The sequence below is a fragment of the Aspergillus oryzae genome, chromosome 3, assembly GCF_000184455.2.
Source record: "Aspergillus oryzae RIB40 DNA, chromosome 3".
NCBI lineage: Eukaryota > Fungi > Ascomycota > Eurotiomycetes > Eurotiales > Aspergillaceae > Aspergillus > Aspergillus oryzae.
In genome coordinates, this window is record NC_036437.1 from 5,103,598 (window position 1) to 5,123,684 (window position 20,087).

Sequence of the window (20,087 nt, forward strand, 5' to 3'; positions counted from 1 at the left end):
CATCGCCTGAAGCAGGGTCTTCTGGTCTCCCATCGTGCCATTATCCTGTGAATCCAGGATCTCTCCCACCCGCCGTTCAGACAAAAGTCCACAGGTGGAGGAATTCGCCGGCGGAAACTAGGCACGCGGGAAAATACCCGGCTAGCTTCAACAGACGCCCGAAGACGAGTAGCACGGGGATCCAGGGATCCACGCTGTCCATGCCCGCGAGAAAGTCGTTTTTAGAAATCCGGCTCCGCGAGATGGTTCAAGTTCGTTCCATACACATAATGCGTCGTGAGGTCGGAGGTCAGCGCTGCAAACACATATTTGAGATCTAAGACGGTGCCGTGGTGATATGCCTCGGTGAATCGGGAAGCCAGGAGGTTCACTTCGTTTTGAACGACATGCTCGAGGCCCGTGACGTATTTCTTCAAGAAGAAGGACTTGATGATTCCTCGTCGCAGCCGATGGTGATTGTGCTTGATGGTGGTGACCGTATTGCAAGTGGCGCTGGCGTATGTGGTGCAGAAAACCCCATATGTGTTTCCCATTGTTGGAGCCCGCAAAGTCGAGCATCTCATGGGCGTGGAGCCCGCTGTGCACATTTCACTGACGGATGAAGAGGTGAACACAATAGAGAATGCATATGAGTTCGATCCTGGATTTCCGCATACCTTTCTCAGTGGTTCGATGTTTGCTCAGGGGCCGCCGAAGGGTGGATATTCCCCTGATGTTGTTTGGTGGACCAAGATGCTGGGCACGTTTGACTGGGTAGAGGGAGCGAAGCCAATTCGTCCTCACCCATGACCTGTGGTGATATTGATGATCCAAGAAATGCGAGTTCTTTCTAGGGAAATATGAACTCTTTGTGACACTAACAATGCGAATGGAATACAGGCCTCCTGATGCATTCAATAGTTCATGTTAGAAGAGATCAAATAACATAGCTGACGTGCTTTATGCAAGTTGACTACCAGAAGTTATGATTGTCAGTAATCGTAGCCTACCACGCTTGTAGAGAAGTTATGAAGTAGCCCCCTGGGTACACGCCATTGGTACGAGTTTCCAACGACCGACGGTCTTTCTTCACACTTATTGCTATCCCTCACTTATATTGGCTCGGTGATAACAAAAACAAGCCAGAGGAGTGCAGCAAGCCCCGTCCGGCCAATGCTTGTCCCATGCTAATATCATGAAGAGGAAGCCGAGGGGAAAAAACCAGGATAATGAGAAGGAAACGACGTATAATTCCCTCGGTTACATTAAGGCTTTCCTAGATACTCGACAAAAGCCTCTGAAACAACCTGTAGTAATTTCCAGGAGGTCTGCGGAAGATCCTCCAAGATGGTTTCATTCCCAAAGTGTTCGCCAACAATGATTCAGTTTTTCGTCAAAGAACTAATTGTTCCCACCAACAGGTCTTTGTTGACCTTTGAATTGACACGGTAAGAAAGGCCATTGACCTATTGATCGGTTCTTTCAGGAATAACGACATTTTCCGGAATCGATTGGTCACTGCCACTTGATTTACCGGTTCATATTGGGAGTGTAAATCGGATATGTGATGGGTGTTATATCTATATAACCTGCCGAAGTGCCCGCTGTACCATCCAGAGATCCCGAAACACCACCGCTTTTCTGATCAATCCTTACGTATTTTGCGAGCCGGTTCACCTGACCTAGCATATAGAGGTAATACTGTTTCAGACCAGCCCTATTCAAATCAGAATGGGAGGAAGCGCAGGAGGCTCTGGGATCAAAGCTCCAGGTTCAGGTGCACGTCTCAAGATCCCGCGACCTGCCCCGGATAACTGGAAGAGCAACGCGATCATTGCATGGCCATACGATTCCCAAGTCTCTCCGCTCATCTTGGAAGGTTGCTGTGGCAATCCGGACCATCTTCATACCTACGGCGATAATGATGCTTTCCGATTCTGTGATTCTGCGAGCAACCCTAGCAGCGTCAAACAATGCTTGGAGAATCAAGGCATAAAGGGTGTGGAGGAGCTCCATAAGAACGGCGGGAGCACATTGTTGTCTTCACGCTCTGTTTCAATGCCAGCGCTAGGCATCGTAGGTATGTTGATTGCTGGGGTCTTGGCCGAAGTGATTGGGTTTGGTTTCATGGGAATTTGACAGTAGAGAAGATCTTCTCAAGGTGTTGAGGCAGCAGCAGGAGAGTTTGTGGTGGCCTGTGCAGTGATGCAGACTTTTGTGTTCATCTACTATCGAAATTGAACTTTATGCTGGGTATCACGATAGGCATGACTCGCCTTTGACACTGCTACACTCAGTGCCTATGGGTCACTCATTCTTCCTAGATATAAGTAGAACCGTAGTAACCTAACCTCCGACTTCAGATACCTTCAGATAGACTTCTTCACCACCATTCCTAAAATTCATTCGACACAACAGATGAAATATTGACTGGTATAACATCATAGTGCGTAATCAGCAGTGTTACAGATCGCAACTTGATTACTGGGATGATGAACAACTATAGCCTTCTCTCCGGTGCCCTAGCGAGTCCAGGAGACGATGACAACCTGTTTACCTTTAATGAAGCCGATCAAAATAGACCATGACTACCCGGAGCGATGCGCCAACCGCTTCTGTTAGAAAGGCTCTTCCCAAGGAGCAGGGTCCAGCGATGTGCGGAGCTTGGGGCAAGACGAGACTATTTCTCCCATTGATCGTCACGAGACAATACATGGCAAGAAACAATGGCAGGTCGGAGAAAACGTGACTAGACATATGTTCTACTTTGGTTATTAGGGTTGCATGACTAGGACTCCAGACGCTCTCATTAATCTGCTAGGAAACCTAAATCAACCAAAGAGCAAAGCCTGTCTAATTGACCCTTGTAGACTGTGATGGAGTGGACATCAAACCAAGCGAGAACTATTAGACTTCTTAATTTCGGCTAAGGAGCAGTGGGGAATCGCAATTGGTCGAAAATGAAGGCGCAGCCAGGCTGAGTTGGAAATACGAGATACTGACCACCCTTGTAGTGGCAGTGCAAGGCTTTCCATTAGGGCTCTTTTTCTTCCCTGTAGAGGTACCCTAAGTCCATACGTATTATAAGTCTCGTGTTAGGACAACCTGTCTTTGGAGTTAACCTTCGCTACTAGATGTCCGCATCATAATTAAATTATACTTCGAGCTCATCTACTGCATATATATTCTCGCAATGGCCCCAACAGAACATGACTATCAGCCACAGGAGTTTATCCTTACTCGGACAGGGCCATTGCGAATTAACATGATAATTGCCCCTAAAAGAGACGAGCATAATTCCCGTTACTTTGTACACATCAATGGGTTATTCCACGATAACACGGATATTACCTTGCATGCCAGCGACAGCAAGAATGGTCCGATCCTCGGTAGCTGCAGGTTCAACAAGTTCTACACCACTAGAATGCACCTTACCCTCGGTGACCAGCAATCATATCTGATGTTCTCACCGCAATATGGCTGCTATAGCTGGTCTCTAATGGTTATTCGTCACACTGAGGGGAAAGTCCAACAAAGGCGGGAATTTCTATGGAAAAGGACCGAAGCATCGCGAGTCTCAGGCCTGCTAGGCTTGGAACTATGTGGTGCAGACACGTCTGACATTTATGCCGAGTATTTTGGAGCGGCGTCAGGGAGTCTGAAGGCGGGCAAACTGCGGCTTAGATATGATTTGGGCGACATTTGGAGGACGATGGCACTCTTGACCCTGTCTGCATTGATAGAAAAGGAGAGGCAACGGAGGGCTCGACAAGGGCATACTAGCATTGCGATGCTTAGTTCCTAGAGTACAGACTTGTTTCGTTATCTTGCTTTCCAGCGGCTATAATGAGGGTAGATCCTACTACACAGAAGCAATGTTTGCGCACTGTACCTAGAATATTGGTGGTGCACTGTTGTCCGATATCTATTTTGCATTTTTGCATAGATCTATATTCCGCCGGCCAATAAGGCCATGGACATCATGGCACCGTAGAAGACTAAATCGCCTATCCAATACTGACATCCCGAAGACCTGGATCTAATCTGTAGCAGCGGTTGTCGCAGTGGAGTGCGATCGTCAGGTTCCATAGGTTCCCGGTATTCAACGGGATGCAACCCCATCATTGCCTTTATATTCAGCATACACACGATCCCCTGCCACCAATCGAAAGTTTTACCTGGTATCCAGATCACTGCGAGGGAATAATTCCAACTCAGGTAACTTAGTAGCATTCTATATGGTCCGGAACCTTCGTCTTATCCTCTGTAACTAGTCATGTGGCTGAGGCTTAGATTTGACAGTATTTTGATAAAGTTCCACCAGCACCGCAGAGATAAGTAAGATATCTAGTGTGTTTCGAAAGCACATATACCTAACCGCTCTCATTTAACTGGACCGGCCATTCATTATATGGTGTAGAAAATGACTGCCGTCAACATATGCAACAGAGACCTGAAGGTAAGACATTTACGGCACGCACTCAACCAGATCAGATACATGCTGGATGTACGGCCAAGGGAAAAATTGTACATACTGCTTTAGTCCTGATACCAATAATTGCAGGGTCTGGAAGCACATGTAATATATATCTAGAATTAGAAGTGACCTATAAATAATTATATATATAAGGAGAAACAGATCGCCGCAACCAATATCTACCCCAGAACAACTGTTCGATAAGAATTAACTCGTGAATGAACAAACCACCGGGAGGCCCTAAACTATTCCACGATATTTATCACACCGACACCTGATAGCGAGAGTTCATGCGGATTTTCTTGCCGTAAAAGTAGAATACCACCGGCACCGGCAACAAACCCAACGCGACAAACCCAAGCAATGAGTTCCCCCATCCCAGCCCCAGCGTAGCATACATGGAAGGCCCGGCAAGGGGCAAGAAAGCTCCCACGATGGACCGCACGACCGTGTTGGCCGCGATGGCTGAGGCAGCGTATTCGCCGAACGCGTCAACGAGGTACGCTTGAATGGGGAGGAGGGTAGCGATCATCCCGCAGCCGACCCAACCCAGTCCAATAATGGGCATTATCCAATGGATATGCATCTGGGTGGACCAGCCGTACCAGAAGAGACCGATGGGGATCAGGAAGCTTCCCGGAATCAGCGGCGGAAGTCGGAATTCTGGCTCCGCTTGGCCGTTGTTTCTTGCGATGAGGATGTTTTGGATCTTGTCGGAAAGGGCACCGAAGCAAGAAATGCCAATGAGGGCTCCAACGCCAATACCAATGTAAACAAGTCCGGTGGCGCCTTGACTGAAATGGTACGTGGTTTCGTATACTTCGGTGACGGTGGTAAAGAGCAGGTAGAGGTAGCCGAAGACCACTCCTATGAGCATGCAGTTGTTTAGACCTGTGCCTGATCCGACATTTGGAGCTACTTACCTGTGTATAGCGAGAACAAGGCGACATTTGGAGTGAGGAAGAGTAATTTCGTTGGTCGGGTTATTGCCTGGATGAAAACCTTCCTGGAGTCTAGCTTCAGGGCTTGTCCAGCGTTCACCTCCACTGAGCTGTTTTCCCGTCTGATTCGCTTCGCTTTTTGCCGCAGGAGAACCGGTTCGTATGATTCGGATAGGACAAATAAAACCAGAATGACCGCGACCCCGGACTATATCAATAAACTAGTGAGTGAAGACGAAGAGTCGACGGATCGAAGTCGAGACTAACCACAATGGCTAGCAGCCAGAACACCCATCGCCAACCTTGTGCCTGGGAGAGATAGCCACCAGCGATCGGCCCGATGACAGGGCCAAGGAGCGGGCCCAGGCCATAGAGGGACATGGCGACTCCACGCTCCTGTCGAGCAAACATATCCGCGACAGAGCCTGCCCCCAGGGTGACCGGACCACTGCCTGAGATCCCGGCGAACAGGCGAAAGACCAGCAGCGCCCCGACATTAGGGGCGACGGCACCTGCAATATTCCAGATCGTAAAGATGAAGGTACCCACCTGATAGACACGCAGTCGACCATAGATTTCTGAAAGCGGCGCGAGGAATAGCGGTCCGACGGCGAAGCCGACGAGGTAGATGGAGACAACGAAGGAGGCCAGAGTTCGGTTGGTGGAATGGAAGTCTTTCATCACGAGCCCCTGTGCCGGAGCGACAATGGACGAGGTCAAGGGGGTGAGAAAGGTGAGATAGGAGATGATGCCCATATTCCACCATTTCTTCTTCCTCGACCAGTTCACCGGTCGCGCAGGATCGGTCGGCCCATCCCAGCCCACCTCCTCGGTCGACGGTTTCGATGTCTTCTCTGCTGGTCCCTCTCCCTGTTCATGTCCACTGGGTGTTTTGCAAATCCTTGGCGGTTCTTCCTGGTGACCCATGTTCCCAGGCCAAGCTCTAGCGGAAAAGTTGTTCTCCTAGATCCTGATCGGTATGATGATACATTAGCCAGACGAACAGAATCTAAATGAGTTTGCTTCTTTGGATGATTATACTTAGTGGTGGAATCGCAGGATGGGTAATGGACGGGACTTTAGGTTCGTTGCCCTCCGTTTCTGTGTGTTGCGGGGGAAAAGAAGTAGAAATGCCTTTGATCATGACATTCCCGGTGCCGCAGTCCTTTTATTTATTCTTCCCCCCGTTAAGACTCAGGCAACCCCTTACTTGGTCTCCTGCCCATTGTCGGTGTCCAGCGAATGAAATGTGTAGGCCAACCAGTAAACAAAGAAAGCCAGGTGCATAACCAGATTTCATACGCCCGATTTGCTTGGCGAGCGGAAGGCAGATGAAGAATAATACAGAGGAAAATAAGCATAACTACGTGGGCTAACCCGATTAGACATAGTGCGGTTACGAAGAAATGAATTAACTGAGTGATTTCAGCCGTATTACGCTCGCTCAAAACGAATCGCAAATCCATACACCGTCTCCCCCAGATTCGGATTCTCGTATAAGGGGAATCGCTGCATGAGCACCTGCTGCCAACCATTCGGGACACCAAACTCCTCCAGGGTAGAAATGTGATTGAAATTGCTACACAGTTCACCGTTCCGCTTCTTCATATCTTCAATGTACGCGTCACTGAGATCCTCATGGATCGCCGTCACCGACTGGCAACCATGAACATGCGAGCTAAACACGCGGTCAAGTGCACAGGATCCAGGAACTGAAATGCCGCGAAACAAACCACATGATCGAATTCAGGCATGCCCTGGTTTGCAATCAGTAACAATGCCAAAGATGAAAAGCGAAGGTTCGGAAATCAGGGAACTTACCATAATAAGTTCGTCCATTGGCCCGATCAACAGCGGCCTCTCGTAGTGATCCTGAATGTATGACGATCGGGTCATCCCCTCAGAGACGTCTATGCCGGTGACTTTGGCGGAGACGCCATTCTCGTGCAGAGTGGCACCAAACTCCCCGTTGCCACACGCGAGGTCGAGGACTGTTCCAGAGAAATCGTAGTCTCGGCTCATGTCTTCCTGCATGCGACTCAGCCCGGTGTTGGCTCGAGCAGCATGGTACCGCGGGGCAAAGCTGTCATAAACCCCGGCTAGATGTTGATTCCGGGCGTGATCCTGACCCGAGCGGATTTGCTTACTGGTGATCAGCATGTCCAAGAAGGCCAAATGTCCACCAGGAAACTCCTGTTCGATGACTACGTCCTCGTATGTGCTGTGCTTCTCGCGGTAAAACGCGCGAGGAGTGCACAGCAGACCCTCCAGATACATACTGTCAGCCTGTGCCTGGAGTGAAGCCTCTACACACACAAAGCCACCGCTAGACGCTTTCAAAACATCCAACGCCATTGACCTCAACATGGACTTCAAGGGATCTTCCGTGACCCAGGTGAAGTCTGTCGATGTGGAGTGTAAATCCTCTTGATCAAGACACATCGAGCTAGTGAATTGACCGGGACTAAAAGACATGGCCTCTCGGCCCATATCCATGGCCAGGGTAAGCCACTTCTTGCCCCTGAGATCTTCCAGGTTCAATTCGTGAGCCTTTATCGGAATTCGAAAGCGACGCGTTTCTTCTCCCGCGTCGGTGATGTGAGTGAGACATGGACTGTTGAGAAGTGTGATATCTTTCGCCTCGAGGTATCTTGTGATTGCTGCCACTGTTGAAACATCATCGCACGACTCTACCGTCTATTCGACGTTGATCAGTGAGGGTTTCTTTCAGAAGGATTTACTGCACGAACCATATAATTCAGACACATGTCAAACTCATCTTTGCAGATTCTATCGATCCCAGCTTCGGCCTCGGACTTGCTGATGTAACGGGTCTCGAACTGATGACGAGATGGAGGTATATAGCTACTGAGATCGACAACACTGGGCCCCTGGTTAAGTGGGAGAATGAGTTTCTGTCTAGAAGCTCAGACCGCGAAGGAATAGTGGTAGGCAACATCACTTACCTCTACAGGATCTCCGCGTAAAACTAGAAGCCCAATCTTCATTGTGTGGTGCAAGTTTGATGGTCAATGCGAAGTTGGGGGTGGGCTGAACCTTTGAGATACGTTGTGAAACAGAAATATTGAAGACACACAGTAATACTAAACAGTAAAACCAGCGGCCAAAAGGATAGATAAGTGAGACGATCGAGAAGGCCTACAAACTAAGGTTGTGGTTGAGTGAAGGAGGGATATTCGCTGCATATGCAGGGCGACGTAACAGCCGATCCATGGCTACTCCTGGTGTTTGGCTTGCGTGGCTCTCCCTCCCCGTGCAACTTGGGGGGCGAACTCTACAACACATAAGAAGCTTGCTCTCAACCTTCTCCCTAGCATTACCATCGTTTATTGGATCCACGTCCTACGGGTGGCCTGAATCTACTCAACATGAGCCAATTTGCTCGCGAGATCGTTCGCAACGCTATCTACAATACTAGCAGTCCCGATGCGGACAGTGTCTCACTCAGAAAGGCAACGACAACCATTTTGTTGATAGGTGTTACGGTGGGTAGCCAGTACCTATCTCGCTAAGGAATACTTTCAAGTTAACTGAGCTGCGCAGTACTGCATTCTTGTCGGCATATACCGCGTCACGCTCCATCCGCTCGCAAAGTATCCCGGGCCAAAACTGGCAGCAGTGACGCGTCTCTGGCATTCGTACCATCTATGCACCGGAGACATCGTCTCAGTCCTTTCGCGGGCACACGAGGCATACGGACCAGTATTGCGGATCGCTCCAGACGAGGTACTATTCATCTCTAGTCGCGCATGGGATGACATTTACGGTGCGCGGCCGGGGAAGCCCGAAATGGACAAAGATACCCCTCTCTACAAGGGTCCCACTGCGCCTCATTCAATTGTGACGGTGGATGGCGAGCTCCATCGCTTTTACCGCCGGTTGCTTGCGAAGGGATTTTCAGATGCTGCGTTGAGAGAGCAGGAGCCAGTGATCCAACGTAACATCAATCTACTGGTAGAGAAGCTGCATAAGGAGGTCGCAGCAGGGAAGACACCCGAAATGACGGCTTGGTTCAACGTAGGTCACTTTTCAGCCCCCTGGCCGAGGAAGTACTCAGCTGACCCAGTGCATTGCCTTAGTATGCGACGTTCGACCTGATCGGGGAGCTTGCTTTCGGCGAGACCTACGGCTGCCTCGAGAACTCTCACTACCACCCCTGGGTGGAAATGATTCTCGAGGTGATGAAGCTCCGTGCGATGACGCATGCTGTCGGGTACTATCCCTGGATATTCCACATCCTGATGTGGTTCGTTCCCAAGTCCTTGCGCGAGAAATTTGTCACACACCGGAGGTACACCCATGACAAGGTACAGCGTCGGATGGACCAAAAGATCCACTACAAGGATCTGACAACCAACCTGGTCGATCCACAGAACGGTCTCGAACGGTACGAGATAGACGGAAATTGCTCCACCCTCATCATCGCCGGCAGCGAGACGACAGCAACAGCTCTTAGCGCCACGCTATACTTCCTGACGCAGAACGAAAATGCCAAGCGCAAAGTCATCGGCGAAATCCGAACCACCTTCAACAACGCTGGGGACATTAACTCGATCAGTGTGAATCAACTGAAGTACCTGAGCGCTTGCATGAACGAGGCACTACGGATCTTCCCCCCCGGTCCCGCCGTCTTTCCGCGCCGGGTCCCTCAGGGTGGTGATTTCATTGATGGGCATTGGATCCCTGGTGGTACTCAAGTGGGCATTGCGCACTACTGCATCAATCGCAGCCGCCGAAACTTTGTCGATCCGGACAAATTCATCCCTGAACGATGGCTCGGGGATCCCACGTACCAGACCGACGATCGCCACGCTGTGCAGCCCTTCAGCTACGGTCCTCGAAATTGCATCGCTCATAACCTCGCCCGGTTGGAGATGCGTCTGGTCTTGGCTCGGCTGATCTGGGAGTTTGATTGGGAGCTAGCCCCTGGATCAGAGCGGTGGGAAGAAGAGGCGTTGGTCTTCAATGTCTGGAGTACAAAGCCATTGATGATCAAATTTACTCCAGTCGCACGCTGAAGTCAGAGAGAGTGGATAATGCTAAAGACAGTGTAACTCTTTGATTAGGTAGTCTTTTAGTGCTAGTAACATCGTATCGTGTGCGCTGTGTCTCCAGTATCAGACTTTCATAGCTATTGCTAAGATTGCGTACTCAGTGTCTCTACGAAGGGTCGCTGAAGTGGAATCCCCAGCCGTGATTCTTTGATATTCGTATTCCTGTACTGCGAGTCTTTCCTTGCGTACATCTAACCGCCTCTGCATATGATACCCCCCCGAGCGAAAAACAATGAAGGGAAAAAGAATGCAGTATCCCTGCAAGGATAGTGGATCAAAGGGTATCTCACCACTAACTCACCGTGCCCGGACGTAGAAGGAACCAAGGGAATTATTCAGCCATCGATCGTCCAGTCTGTCATGAAATTCATAGCTCACGGGCTCTCATATCACGCCATAGAGTATCGTGGGCAATAATTGAACGTTCCAAGCCTGAACCCATGTATCCAGACGTAAGGTGGCTGGCTGAGTCAGACCTCACCAGGCAACGATGAATATCCTTGTCCGTGTAGCTCAGATGCAATGCTACCTCTGTATGCCTGACGTGATAGGCCAATGTACGAAATGCAAGGTCAGCAATGGCGTTGAACACCCCTGCTAGTCTAGCGAATATGACAAGAATTTATCGAGATCAACCGAGGGCACCGCAACGCCTGCGTTTACAGAGGCTAATCGACACGCACATGGTTGCGTACGGCCACGTTCGCTGGGCCAAGACACTAGCTTGTATGCATGTCTGACACAATGTTATTTTGAAGGTGATTCCAGAGCTCGACATTCATGGTTCGTCATATCATCATCAAATGGAGTCTGATCTGCGCCGAGCCTTGCAGCTTGAACTACTGTTCAACATGGCTGACTAGGGAAATACGAACTGTGGCATGCAGTGTCAAATCAATATATTGGAGCAAGGGATCAATTATCACAGTGGCTTTTATTATGCAGTGTTTTATTATGCAGTGTGATCCGAAGAGGTAGTGATCAGCCTATGGAGGCGCCGCCCTGGATTCCCAAGACGCCAAAGGCCTGGCAGGCCGGGGATCACAATCAAGGAAGTCCAAAGGCCCGAGATGAGCAATCTTGGGAATCAAAATCATATGCAAGATGGTGCGCAAACATCGTGTGACCATCTGTTACTTTTAAACCGGTAGGATATGCTCATTGGACTGTATTCGGTCATCTTGTACTTTCCTTTCTGGCATTCTCAAAAATGGCTGTCAGGATTGCGAGATTCCTTGGTCTTTCCACCGTCGCCTATCTTGCTTTGGCGAATGGGATCGACGCCCGCGACACCATCTCTCGCGATGTAATCATCCTTGGTGGTGGCAGTTCGGGAACATATGCCGCGATTCGTCTTAGGGATCAAGGCAAGACCGTCGCTGTCGTTGAACGCAACAACTATCTCGGCGGTCACGGCGAAACCTACTACACCGAAGATAATACGCCTCTGAACTTCGGTGTAGAGGGATTTTTCAACACGACCGTGACTCGGAACTATCTTGAACGACTTCAGGTGCCCTATGGGCGCCGCGACCCTGCTCCCGCGCACGAGGACTACGTGAACCTCAACACAGGGCAAAGAACAGAATACACTCCAGGCCAGCTTCAGGACAGGGAGGCATTCGCGAAATGGGTCGACGCCATCTCTCAGTTCGGGTTCTTAGATGACGGCGTCTACCGAATCCCAGAGCCGGTGCCAGAGGACCTCATCAGTCCGTTCGCGGACTTCGTGAAGAAGTACCATCTCGAGGATGCCGTGTACGCTCTCTTCTCTCACACATCTGGCGATGTCCTGGAAATGATTACCCTCTACGTCATTCAGTACATCGGAGTTCCCCATGCCGCTGCCTTGAATGAGGGCTACGTCCGTCCCATCGAGGGAATTGCCGCCCTGTACAAGAGCGCTGGCAAAGAACTTGGTAGTGACGTTCTCTTGGAAACGACCCCTGAGGCCGTTCAGCGATTCGAGGATGGTGTTGAAGTCATCGTGCGCAGTGCTGATGGGACCAAGACTCTCCTTAAGGGCAAGCAACTGCTAGTCACCATTCCGCCCCTGCTGGAAAACCTCCACGGCTTTCCACTCAGCGACCAAGAATCCCGCCTTTTCTCAAAGTGGCAATATCACCAGTACTGGGCAGCGCTGGTCAATGACACCGGTCTGCCGGACGATGTGAACATCGTAAACGTCGACACAGAGCGCCTATACGGTGTTCCCGAGGAGCCATTCATCTGGCGCCTGGATAACCATTGGGCCCCCGGCTACCACAATATTAAGCTGGTTGGTGGATCTGAATTCGGAGAAGACGAGGCGAAGGCGTACATGTATGAGAGGCTCGATCTTCTCCACGCAGAGGGAACATACGCTACGCACAAGCCTGAGATTGTCAAGTTCGCGAGCCACACTCCTGTTACCATGTTTGTTTCAGCGGAGGAAATCCGTGGAGGGTTCTATCGGCAGCTGTATGAGCTCCAAGGGCTGAACAGCACGTTCTGGACGGGCGCCACTTGGGCGTCAGATTACTCGACCTTGCTGTGGGGGTATACGGATGAGGTTCTCGATCAGATGGCTTCTTCCTAAATTGCTATCAATGCTATCAATGGTAGCTGTGTACCGTGCAATTCTATAGTGGCGCTCGCACTTCGATAGTTGTCAAGTACGGTCTCGCACAAACGCGGTGAATTAGAGTTTAAGGCTTCAATGGAATTGGATCCACCTGGAAATTCAACTTGTACAGTGTATGAACTTTAATTGCAACGGTGAACCATTTGCTGGCATAGTTTTGTAGACCCCTTGTCGCTTAGATGAAGAGCGTGGCGCGTGGCAACAAGGTCTATGGCGATCATCATGACTCAATACGCACACAAAATAGAAAGTGGGACCATGGAGAAATCACGGTTTCAATACGATGCCAATGCCTTTCTTGTTCTAAGGGAAGCAGACATTCCATGGATTTGCAAATCATGTGCGAATACGAGCTACCTGAAGCTTGACATACAATCGACCAACACATTCAACGGATGCATAGAATGAAGGGATAAACTAGTCCTAAGGATTGTGGCCATCGTGACACATAGCCACCTCCTGGGCAGCAGCACTGAACGCTTCGAAGGTATGGAGGTACACACTCATGTACGGTTTTTTCCCCTTGTAAGAGAAGGAGATCCACGCCTGCAGGTGATTTGCGGTCTGCAGGTCCACATCGGGACTGCAAGTGGAGATCAGCGCCATTCATGCTTTTAATTCGGGATATGTAAAGAGTCAAGACTTACTAGTAGGATGCCAAATCCGCTGGATAGCTCTTAGCCAAGCCACCCCAACCTCTGCTCTCAAAGAAGGTGGCCAATCCTTCCGCGATGGTTTTGTCGTTCTGCCCAAAAGCAGGGAAATAGATCTGTGGTTCGGGAAGTGCGCTTTTAGGAGACAAGGTAAAATTTATAATGAAGGGGAGCTGCTCCTGCGGTGAGGTACCCGGCTCGTAAAAGCAGTTCGGCAGTGGACACAGACCCTCCGTGACGGGCAATAGCTGCCACAGCTCCCTCAGCGCATCCAGACCATCCAGTGTCTCTGGATCGTTCCGTCGCCCGTTGAGAGTCCAAATACCTTCGATGGAGGCCAGGTCGAGCTGGCGTTCCATACAGTAGACCTTGATTCGGGACTCGGACGGCTTGACCAAATCGCATGAGAGAAAGTGGCCGAGGAGGGTGGGTGCTCGCTCAGCTATAAACTCCTCGAGGATTGCCAGTGGAGTGGCAACTTTGCCAAACTTGTCGGCAGCCTTGATTGCGTCAAACATGAGTCTCTCTTTTGGGGTCCCGGTCGCGATCGACTTGATCCGCGGGTAGATGTAGGTCTTCAAGACAATATCGCCAGATGGCTCCAGATCGGCTGCCAGTTTGTTCTGTGTCTTGAAGACGGGGATCTCAATATCTCGATCTAGCAGAGTCCGAGCCTCTTCCTCCGAAACGACCAATGCTTTAGTGAAATGATCGAACCATTCCAGGTCAAGCCCTGGAACCATGGCCTTGAGGTCCTGGAGAACAGGCCTGATTGCCTGGGTGTTGAATGGATCATCCTTCGTTCCCGTCAGGGAACCGAGGGGCTCGAATGCAAACCGTAGTAGTGATTTGGAGTAATTGAAGCTCAGCTCGAAAGGAAGTCCGAAGCGTGTGAGATGACTCTTCCAGTGCATGGGCTGACCCTTTTCTGGGTATGGACCCAACGCCGGGATGATGACCTCACGGTGGATACAGAGGAACTTGTACTGTGCGTGAACATCATAGCCGGCCCCCGCCATCATGGTGGCAAACATCGGAGCTGTGCTATACCACCATTTTGTGTGGTCCTTGTTCGAGAGGTTCAGGGCTTGACTCAGCACGTAGAAGGGCTTTGGCAGCAGTGTTGCTGCTTTCTTGGAGATCTCCATTGCTCAGCTTTCGGGTGCCTGGTTTGTAGTATGAGCTCAGGGCCGAAGGACGAGAAGGGACCCAAGGTAAACTACTCTGCCTTTTCTGTTCAGGTCATAGCGTGACATTCCCCTTTCTGTACGATTGTGACTGTGGCCGCATGACGCAGGCTATGCGAGCCCATATGCAGAGAAAGCCAGGGTTAGTCACCCTAACTGCTGTAACGGTGTTTCTCGTAGGCCCACTAAGACAGGCATTGAAGACCGCCGGCTGGCTGAGGCCCACATTCTCTCCCCGAAAGTGTTCCAGGATAAGAGGCTTTTCCAGCAAGTGCGTGCGCCTTAGTTTCGCTGCTGTGGGGCGGTCCTCTTGGCCGCTTGAGACAATTAAGTAGACGTAAGAACGACAGAATCACAATGCATAGCTTACTGTACACTGCAGAACTAGTGTCAAGGTGCATGTGATAATCTTAGGTCAGCTTTTCTCGCAGTGCCAAGCAGTAATAGGCTGCTGGCCAAGATCTAGAATCTTAATTACTTCGTGGCGATGTGTAATATGCAGCATCCTGGAATGGCCGATGCCCAACCGGATGAGACAACTGGGAGATCACCCAAGTACGTCGATCGAACGAGCTGAGTAGAACATAACCTTCCTATGACTAAACAGGAAATTGCTTCAGCTGAAATAATGACCGCAAAACATAAGTTATTGCAAGGGATACTGTGCGCCACGCACTCAGACAGTTAAGGTTAGTAGGTTGAGGGTATGGAATGGCCTACCCAGCCAAGCGCAGTGTAGTGACAATGGCTGTTGAATGGGGCTGAATGTTAGGATAAAGTTCGAAGGGTCCATTAATGTACATTACTTCCTCTTGCCGTAGTCGCCCCGGCATTCCCATTGCTAAGCCCGGCGCCCCTGTTCTACATCTTTGCTGGAAAGCTTTCCTGTGTCAGTGTTAAGAGTATCTTGTTGCCATGAAGACGCCGATTGCCGTTGTTGGCACCGCCTGCCGATTCCCAGGCGATATATCCTCGCCTTCGCAACTTTGGGAGCTATTGTCTAACCCAAAGGATGTTCTTAGGGATCTAAATCCCAAACGATTAAACTTGACCGGCTTTAACCATCACAACGCCGAGCATCATGGCGCTACAAATGTCCCAAATAAGTCCTACATACTGGACGACGACGTCTATCGCTTCGATGCTGCCTTCTTCAACATCAGTGCGGCGGAGGCGGAGGCAATGGATCCACAGCAACGGCTCTTACTCGAGACGACATATGAGGCGCTCGAGTCTGCGGGATACACATTGAAGCAGATGCGTGGCTCGTCCACGTCGGTCTTTATTGGTGCGATGACCTCGGACTATCATGACATTCAAGCTCGGGATTTGGACACAATCAGCCGATGGCATGCAACAGGGACGTCGCCAAGTATTCTCTCAAATCGCATCTCCTACTTCTTTGACCTGAAAGGGCCGTCTATGACTGTCAACACTGCATGTTCCAGCTCACTGGTGGCATTACACCAAGCCGTCCAGAGTCTGCGCAACGGCGATTGCACGGCGGCTATTGTAGGTGGTGTCAATCTGCTGCTCGACCCTGAGGTCTATATCAGTCATTCCAACCTACATATGTTGTCTCCAACCTCAAGATGTCGCATGTGGGACAGAGATGCTGATGGCTACGCCCGAGGTGAAGGGTGCACCTCAATCATGATAAAGACCTTGGACCAGGCACTGAAAGATGGCGACGATGTAGAGTGCATCATTCGGGAGACTGCGGTCAACTCGGACGGGAGATCTGCGGGAATCACAATGCCTAGTCCGGAGGCACAGGCGACATTAATCCGCGAGACCTATGAACGCAGTGGCCTGGATCCTGTTCGAGACCGATGTCAGTATTTCGAATGCCATGGCACTGGAACACAGGCTGGAGATCCCGTCGAGGCGCAGGCAATCCAGCAGACTTTCTACCCGAAGAACGCCGTCTTTAGTCCGGACGACAAACTGTATGTGGGGAGTATCAAGACACTCATCGGCCACCTGGAAGGCTGTGCAGGTCTCGCCGGCGTGATGAAGGCTATTATGTGCCTCAAGAACCGGACCATTACGCCAAACATGTTTTTCGACAACCTCAACCCCAACATCAGTCCATTTTACGACCATCTCAGAATCCCAACCAACACGGTGCCGTGGCCACCGGTCGCCCATGGCTGCCCTTTGAGGGCAAGTGTAAATTCCTTCGGTTTTGGAGGGACCAACGCCCATGCCATCATTGAGAGCTACGTGCCCTCCCAGCCGAAAAGGCAGGCCAGTTATTGTAAAGAGTCGAACCGTCAGAAATATACAAATAGTGGCCCATTCGTGTTCTCCGCACACACCCAAGAGTCCCTTTATTCCAACATCGAGCGAACAGCCCGATATGTGAGGAGCAACGAAGCATTAGATCTGGGGCATTTGGCCTGGACCTTAGCTAAAAGGACGGTCTTACCGTTCAAGGTCGCGATCACTGCCTTGAGTAGAGAAGAGCTGCTCGGAAACATAGACAAGGCCATTGTGGAGTACAAAGCTAGCAAAGCGAGCGCACAAGGCCCATCCCCATGGAAGCATCCACCCGAGCCACATAGGATTATGGGCATTTTCACAGGACAAGGCGCACAATGGGCTGGAATGGGGCGTGAGCTTCTACTTGCGTCCACTGTATTCCGCAAATCTATCGAGCGGTGTGAGCATGCTCTGGCAACTCTGCACGACGGCCCCTCGTGGTCCCTTCAGGAAGAGCTTTTAGCAGACAAACCCTCGTCACGTCTCTCCAATCCTGCGATAAGTCAGCCAGTGACAACCGCAATTGAAATAGCCGCCTACGACCTCCTTTGTACGTCTGGGGTCAACGTTGATGTGGTGGTGGGCCACTCATCCGGCGAGATAGTGGCTGCCTATGCTCTCAGTATTATTTCAGCGGAGGATGCCATGAAGATAGCCTATTACCGTGGGCTGCACACCAAGCCGGCTAGATCAGGTAGGATGCTCGCCGTTAGCCTTTCGTTTCACGACGCCCGTGAATTGTGCTCTTGGCCGTCCTTTTCAGGAAGAGTTGTGGTGGCAGCGAGCAACGGACCTGCGAGCACTACCCTATCGGGCGATTACGACGCGATCCTTGAGGTCAAGGCACTCCTCGACCGTAAGAAGACCTTTGCAAGAACCTTGCAGGTTGATGTTGCGTACCACTCACATCATATGGTTCCCTGTTCTGCTGCATATCTGGAATCATTGAGGGCATGCAATATCCAGGTGAAATCACCTAGGAGTGGCTGTACATGGATTTCAAGTGTGACGGGGAGGAACGCAATACTGGACGGGGATATCCAGTCGTTCTCCGCAACGTATTGGGTCGATAACATGGTCAAACCCGTCCTCTTTTCCCAAGCACTGGACAAATCACTTTGTGGCACTCAAGACCTCGGTGTGTGTATTGAGTTCGGGCCTCATCCAGCTCTTCGTGGTCCAGTGTTGGATACGTTGAAATCAAAAGGGACCTCAAGTGTTCATTATACATCGTTACTTCGCCGAGGTCAAAACGACCTCAATGCAGCATCGTCCGCCGTCGGTTACCTCTGGGAGCGTATGGCCGACCGTGTAGACCTTGCGAGCTTTCTTCAAGGCTTTAGAAGTCAAGCCTTACAACTGATAAAAGGTTTACCAGGCTACTCATGGGACCATGGCAGGAGATACTGGAGAGAGTCTCGCATATCACGGAGATACCGTCTTGAGGGAACACAATTGCACCCGCTACTAGGTCGGCGATCTGCGGACGAATTCCCGAACGAGTTTTGTTGGAAGAATATGCTACATCTAAAGGAGATGCCTTGGGCTCAAGGATACAAAGAAGAGGGCAGAGTGGTACTCTCAGCCGCGTTTTACCTTTGTTCTCTATTATCTGCTGCCAGTTCTGCCGCTGTATGCCAACGACTTGTAGTACTTGAGCTCAACAATTTCGTTGTTATGGAACCCATCACTTTGGAAGAGTATGGCAATGGAGTAGAATATATCACGACGATTCGATTCGATAACGAAGATTTCAGAACGATTTCGAGCACCATACTCCATGCTGAAGCTTCCTGCCATGCGTGTAAGAGCGACGAAAGCGTGTTAACCAAGGTATGCACTGCACGTTTAACGCTCCATCTGGGCGACGCCAGGGGTCCTGATTGTGATTGCTTACCCCCAAGGGGGCAACGGAACGACCTTCTCGCACCGGTAGATGTCGCTGATCTGTACGACTCATTTGAGCAGGCTGGCATGAGCTATACCGGGCCGTTTCGGAGCATAACCTCGATCCAGCGGTCTCTAGGCGAAGCCACCGCTTCTGTGGCTTGGGCAGTTGACACGACCATGCCGGAATCTGTACTTAATCCAGCTATGGTAGAGGCATCGTTCCAGGCAATAATGTGTGCCTTTGCCTCTCCATTGACTGAAGAGCTGCGCACTCCATTTCATGCAAAGGAGATTCGTCGGGTTCTCGTTACGCCTCGCCTTGCTCTTGGGGGTGTTTCATGCGACATTGACGCTTTTGTGACTGGAGTTGACTGTGGTGGAGTAGAAGGCGATGTGTCATTGTACAAGCCAGACGGAAACGCCATGATACAAATCGAGGGCTTGGTTATGAAAAGTGTCCCTCAGCCCGATACTTCCAGCGACCGTAACTTGTTCTCACACGTGGTGTGGGAGAGCGACCCGTTTGGATATTCGTTAATATCATATCCTACCCCGAATGAGGACATGGGCTGGAAACGCGCAGCAGATATAGTCGCCTTGTATCATTTGCGAAGAACAGTGGAGGAGATTGATCCACTGGAGTCTGCAGGGTTTACGCCTCACCACCAACTCTTGTACCGTGAGATCAGCCACATTGCTGCTGCTGGAAGGGGCTCGGAGTACTACATTACTCATCCCGATTGCGCTCAAACGTCGGAAGAGATCATCCTCGCAATGATCGACAAATATGCGGGAATTGTGGATCTTCAGTCACTTCATTCATTCGGAAAGGCCTTGCCAGCGATACTGCGAGGCGAACTGGATCTTCATAACACGCCGAATGAACCCGACACCCTCGAGGGCTTCACTCATGATGCGGCGATGTTCTCTCAGCTGAGCAAAGACATTTGCAGTATCGTCAGGCGTATTGTACACATTAGGGTCAACATTAGGGTCA

General features: G+C 50.6%; 6 protein-coding genes across 6 annotated transcripts, besides 1 other annotated feature; 4 read left to right on the forward strand and 2 right to left on the reverse strand.

The window, feature by feature from the left end:
• Positions 1 to 1,710: 1,710 nt before the first annotated feature.
• AO090026000006 (uncharacterized protein) lies at positions 1,711 to 2,378 on the forward strand (the record flags this gene model as incomplete). The annotated part of the gene is made up of 2 exons (XM_023236268.1): positions 1,711 to 2,055; positions 2,343 to 2,378. The coding sequence occupies 2 exons, from the start codon at positions 1,711 to 1,713 to the stop codon at positions 2,376 to 2,378; spliced, it is 381 nt and encodes a 126-aa protein (XP_023090854.1).
• A 2,340-nt stretch (positions 2,379 to 4,718) lies between these two features.
• Positions 4,719 to 7,419, reverse strand: AO090026000005 (uncharacterized protein; the record flags this gene model as incomplete). Its single annotated transcript, XM_023236269.1, has 4 exons — positions 4,719 to 5,323; positions 5,380 to 5,605; positions 5,665 to 6,267; positions 7,219 to 7,419. The coding sequence occupies 4 exons, from the start codon at positions 7,417 to 7,419 to the stop codon at positions 4,719 to 4,721; spliced, it is 1,635 nt and encodes a 544-aa protein (XP_023090853.1).
• Positions 7,420 to 9,207: 1,788 nt separating this feature from the next.
• AO090026000004 (cytochrome P450) lies at positions 9,208 to 10,436 on the forward strand (the record flags this gene model as incomplete). The annotated part of the gene is made up of 2 exons (XM_001821455.3): positions 9,208 to 9,435; positions 9,498 to 10,436. 2 exons carry the CDS (start codon positions 9,208 to 9,210, stop codon positions 10,434 to 10,436), a joined length of 1,167 nt encoding a protein of 388 aa, XP_001821507.3.
• Positions 10,437 to 11,682: 1,246 nt separating this feature from the next.
• On the forward strand, positions 11,683 to 13,050 carry AO090026000003 (uncharacterized protein; the record flags this gene model as incomplete). Its single annotated transcript, XM_001821454.3, has 1 exon — positions 11,683 to 13,050. The coding sequence occupies one exon, from the start codon at positions 11,683 to 11,685 to the stop codon at positions 13,048 to 13,050; it is 1,368 nt and encodes a 455-aa protein (XP_001821506.1).
• A 468-nt stretch (positions 13,051 to 13,518) lies between these two features.
• AO090026000002 (uncharacterized protein) lies at positions 13,519 to 14,896 on the reverse strand (the record flags this gene model as incomplete). Its single annotated transcript, XM_001821453.3, has 2 exons — positions 13,519 to 13,678; positions 13,743 to 14,896. The coding sequence occupies 2 exons, from the start codon at positions 14,894 to 14,896 to the stop codon at positions 13,519 to 13,521; spliced, it is 1,314 nt and encodes a 437-aa protein (XP_001821505.1).
• A 2,610-nt stretch (positions 14,897 to 17,506) lies between these two features.
• AO090026000001 (acyltransferase domain-containing protein) lies at positions 17,507 to 19,260 on the forward strand (the record flags this gene model as incomplete). The annotated part of the gene is made up of 2 exons (XM_023236270.1): positions 17,507 to 18,338; positions 19,217 to 19,260. 2 exons carry the CDS (start codon positions 17,507 to 17,509, stop codon positions 19,258 to 19,260), a joined length of 876 nt encoding a protein of 291 aa, XP_023090852.1.
• Positions 19,261 to 20,064: 804 nt separating this feature from the next.
• Positions 20,065 to 20,087: a repeat region (III right telomeric region).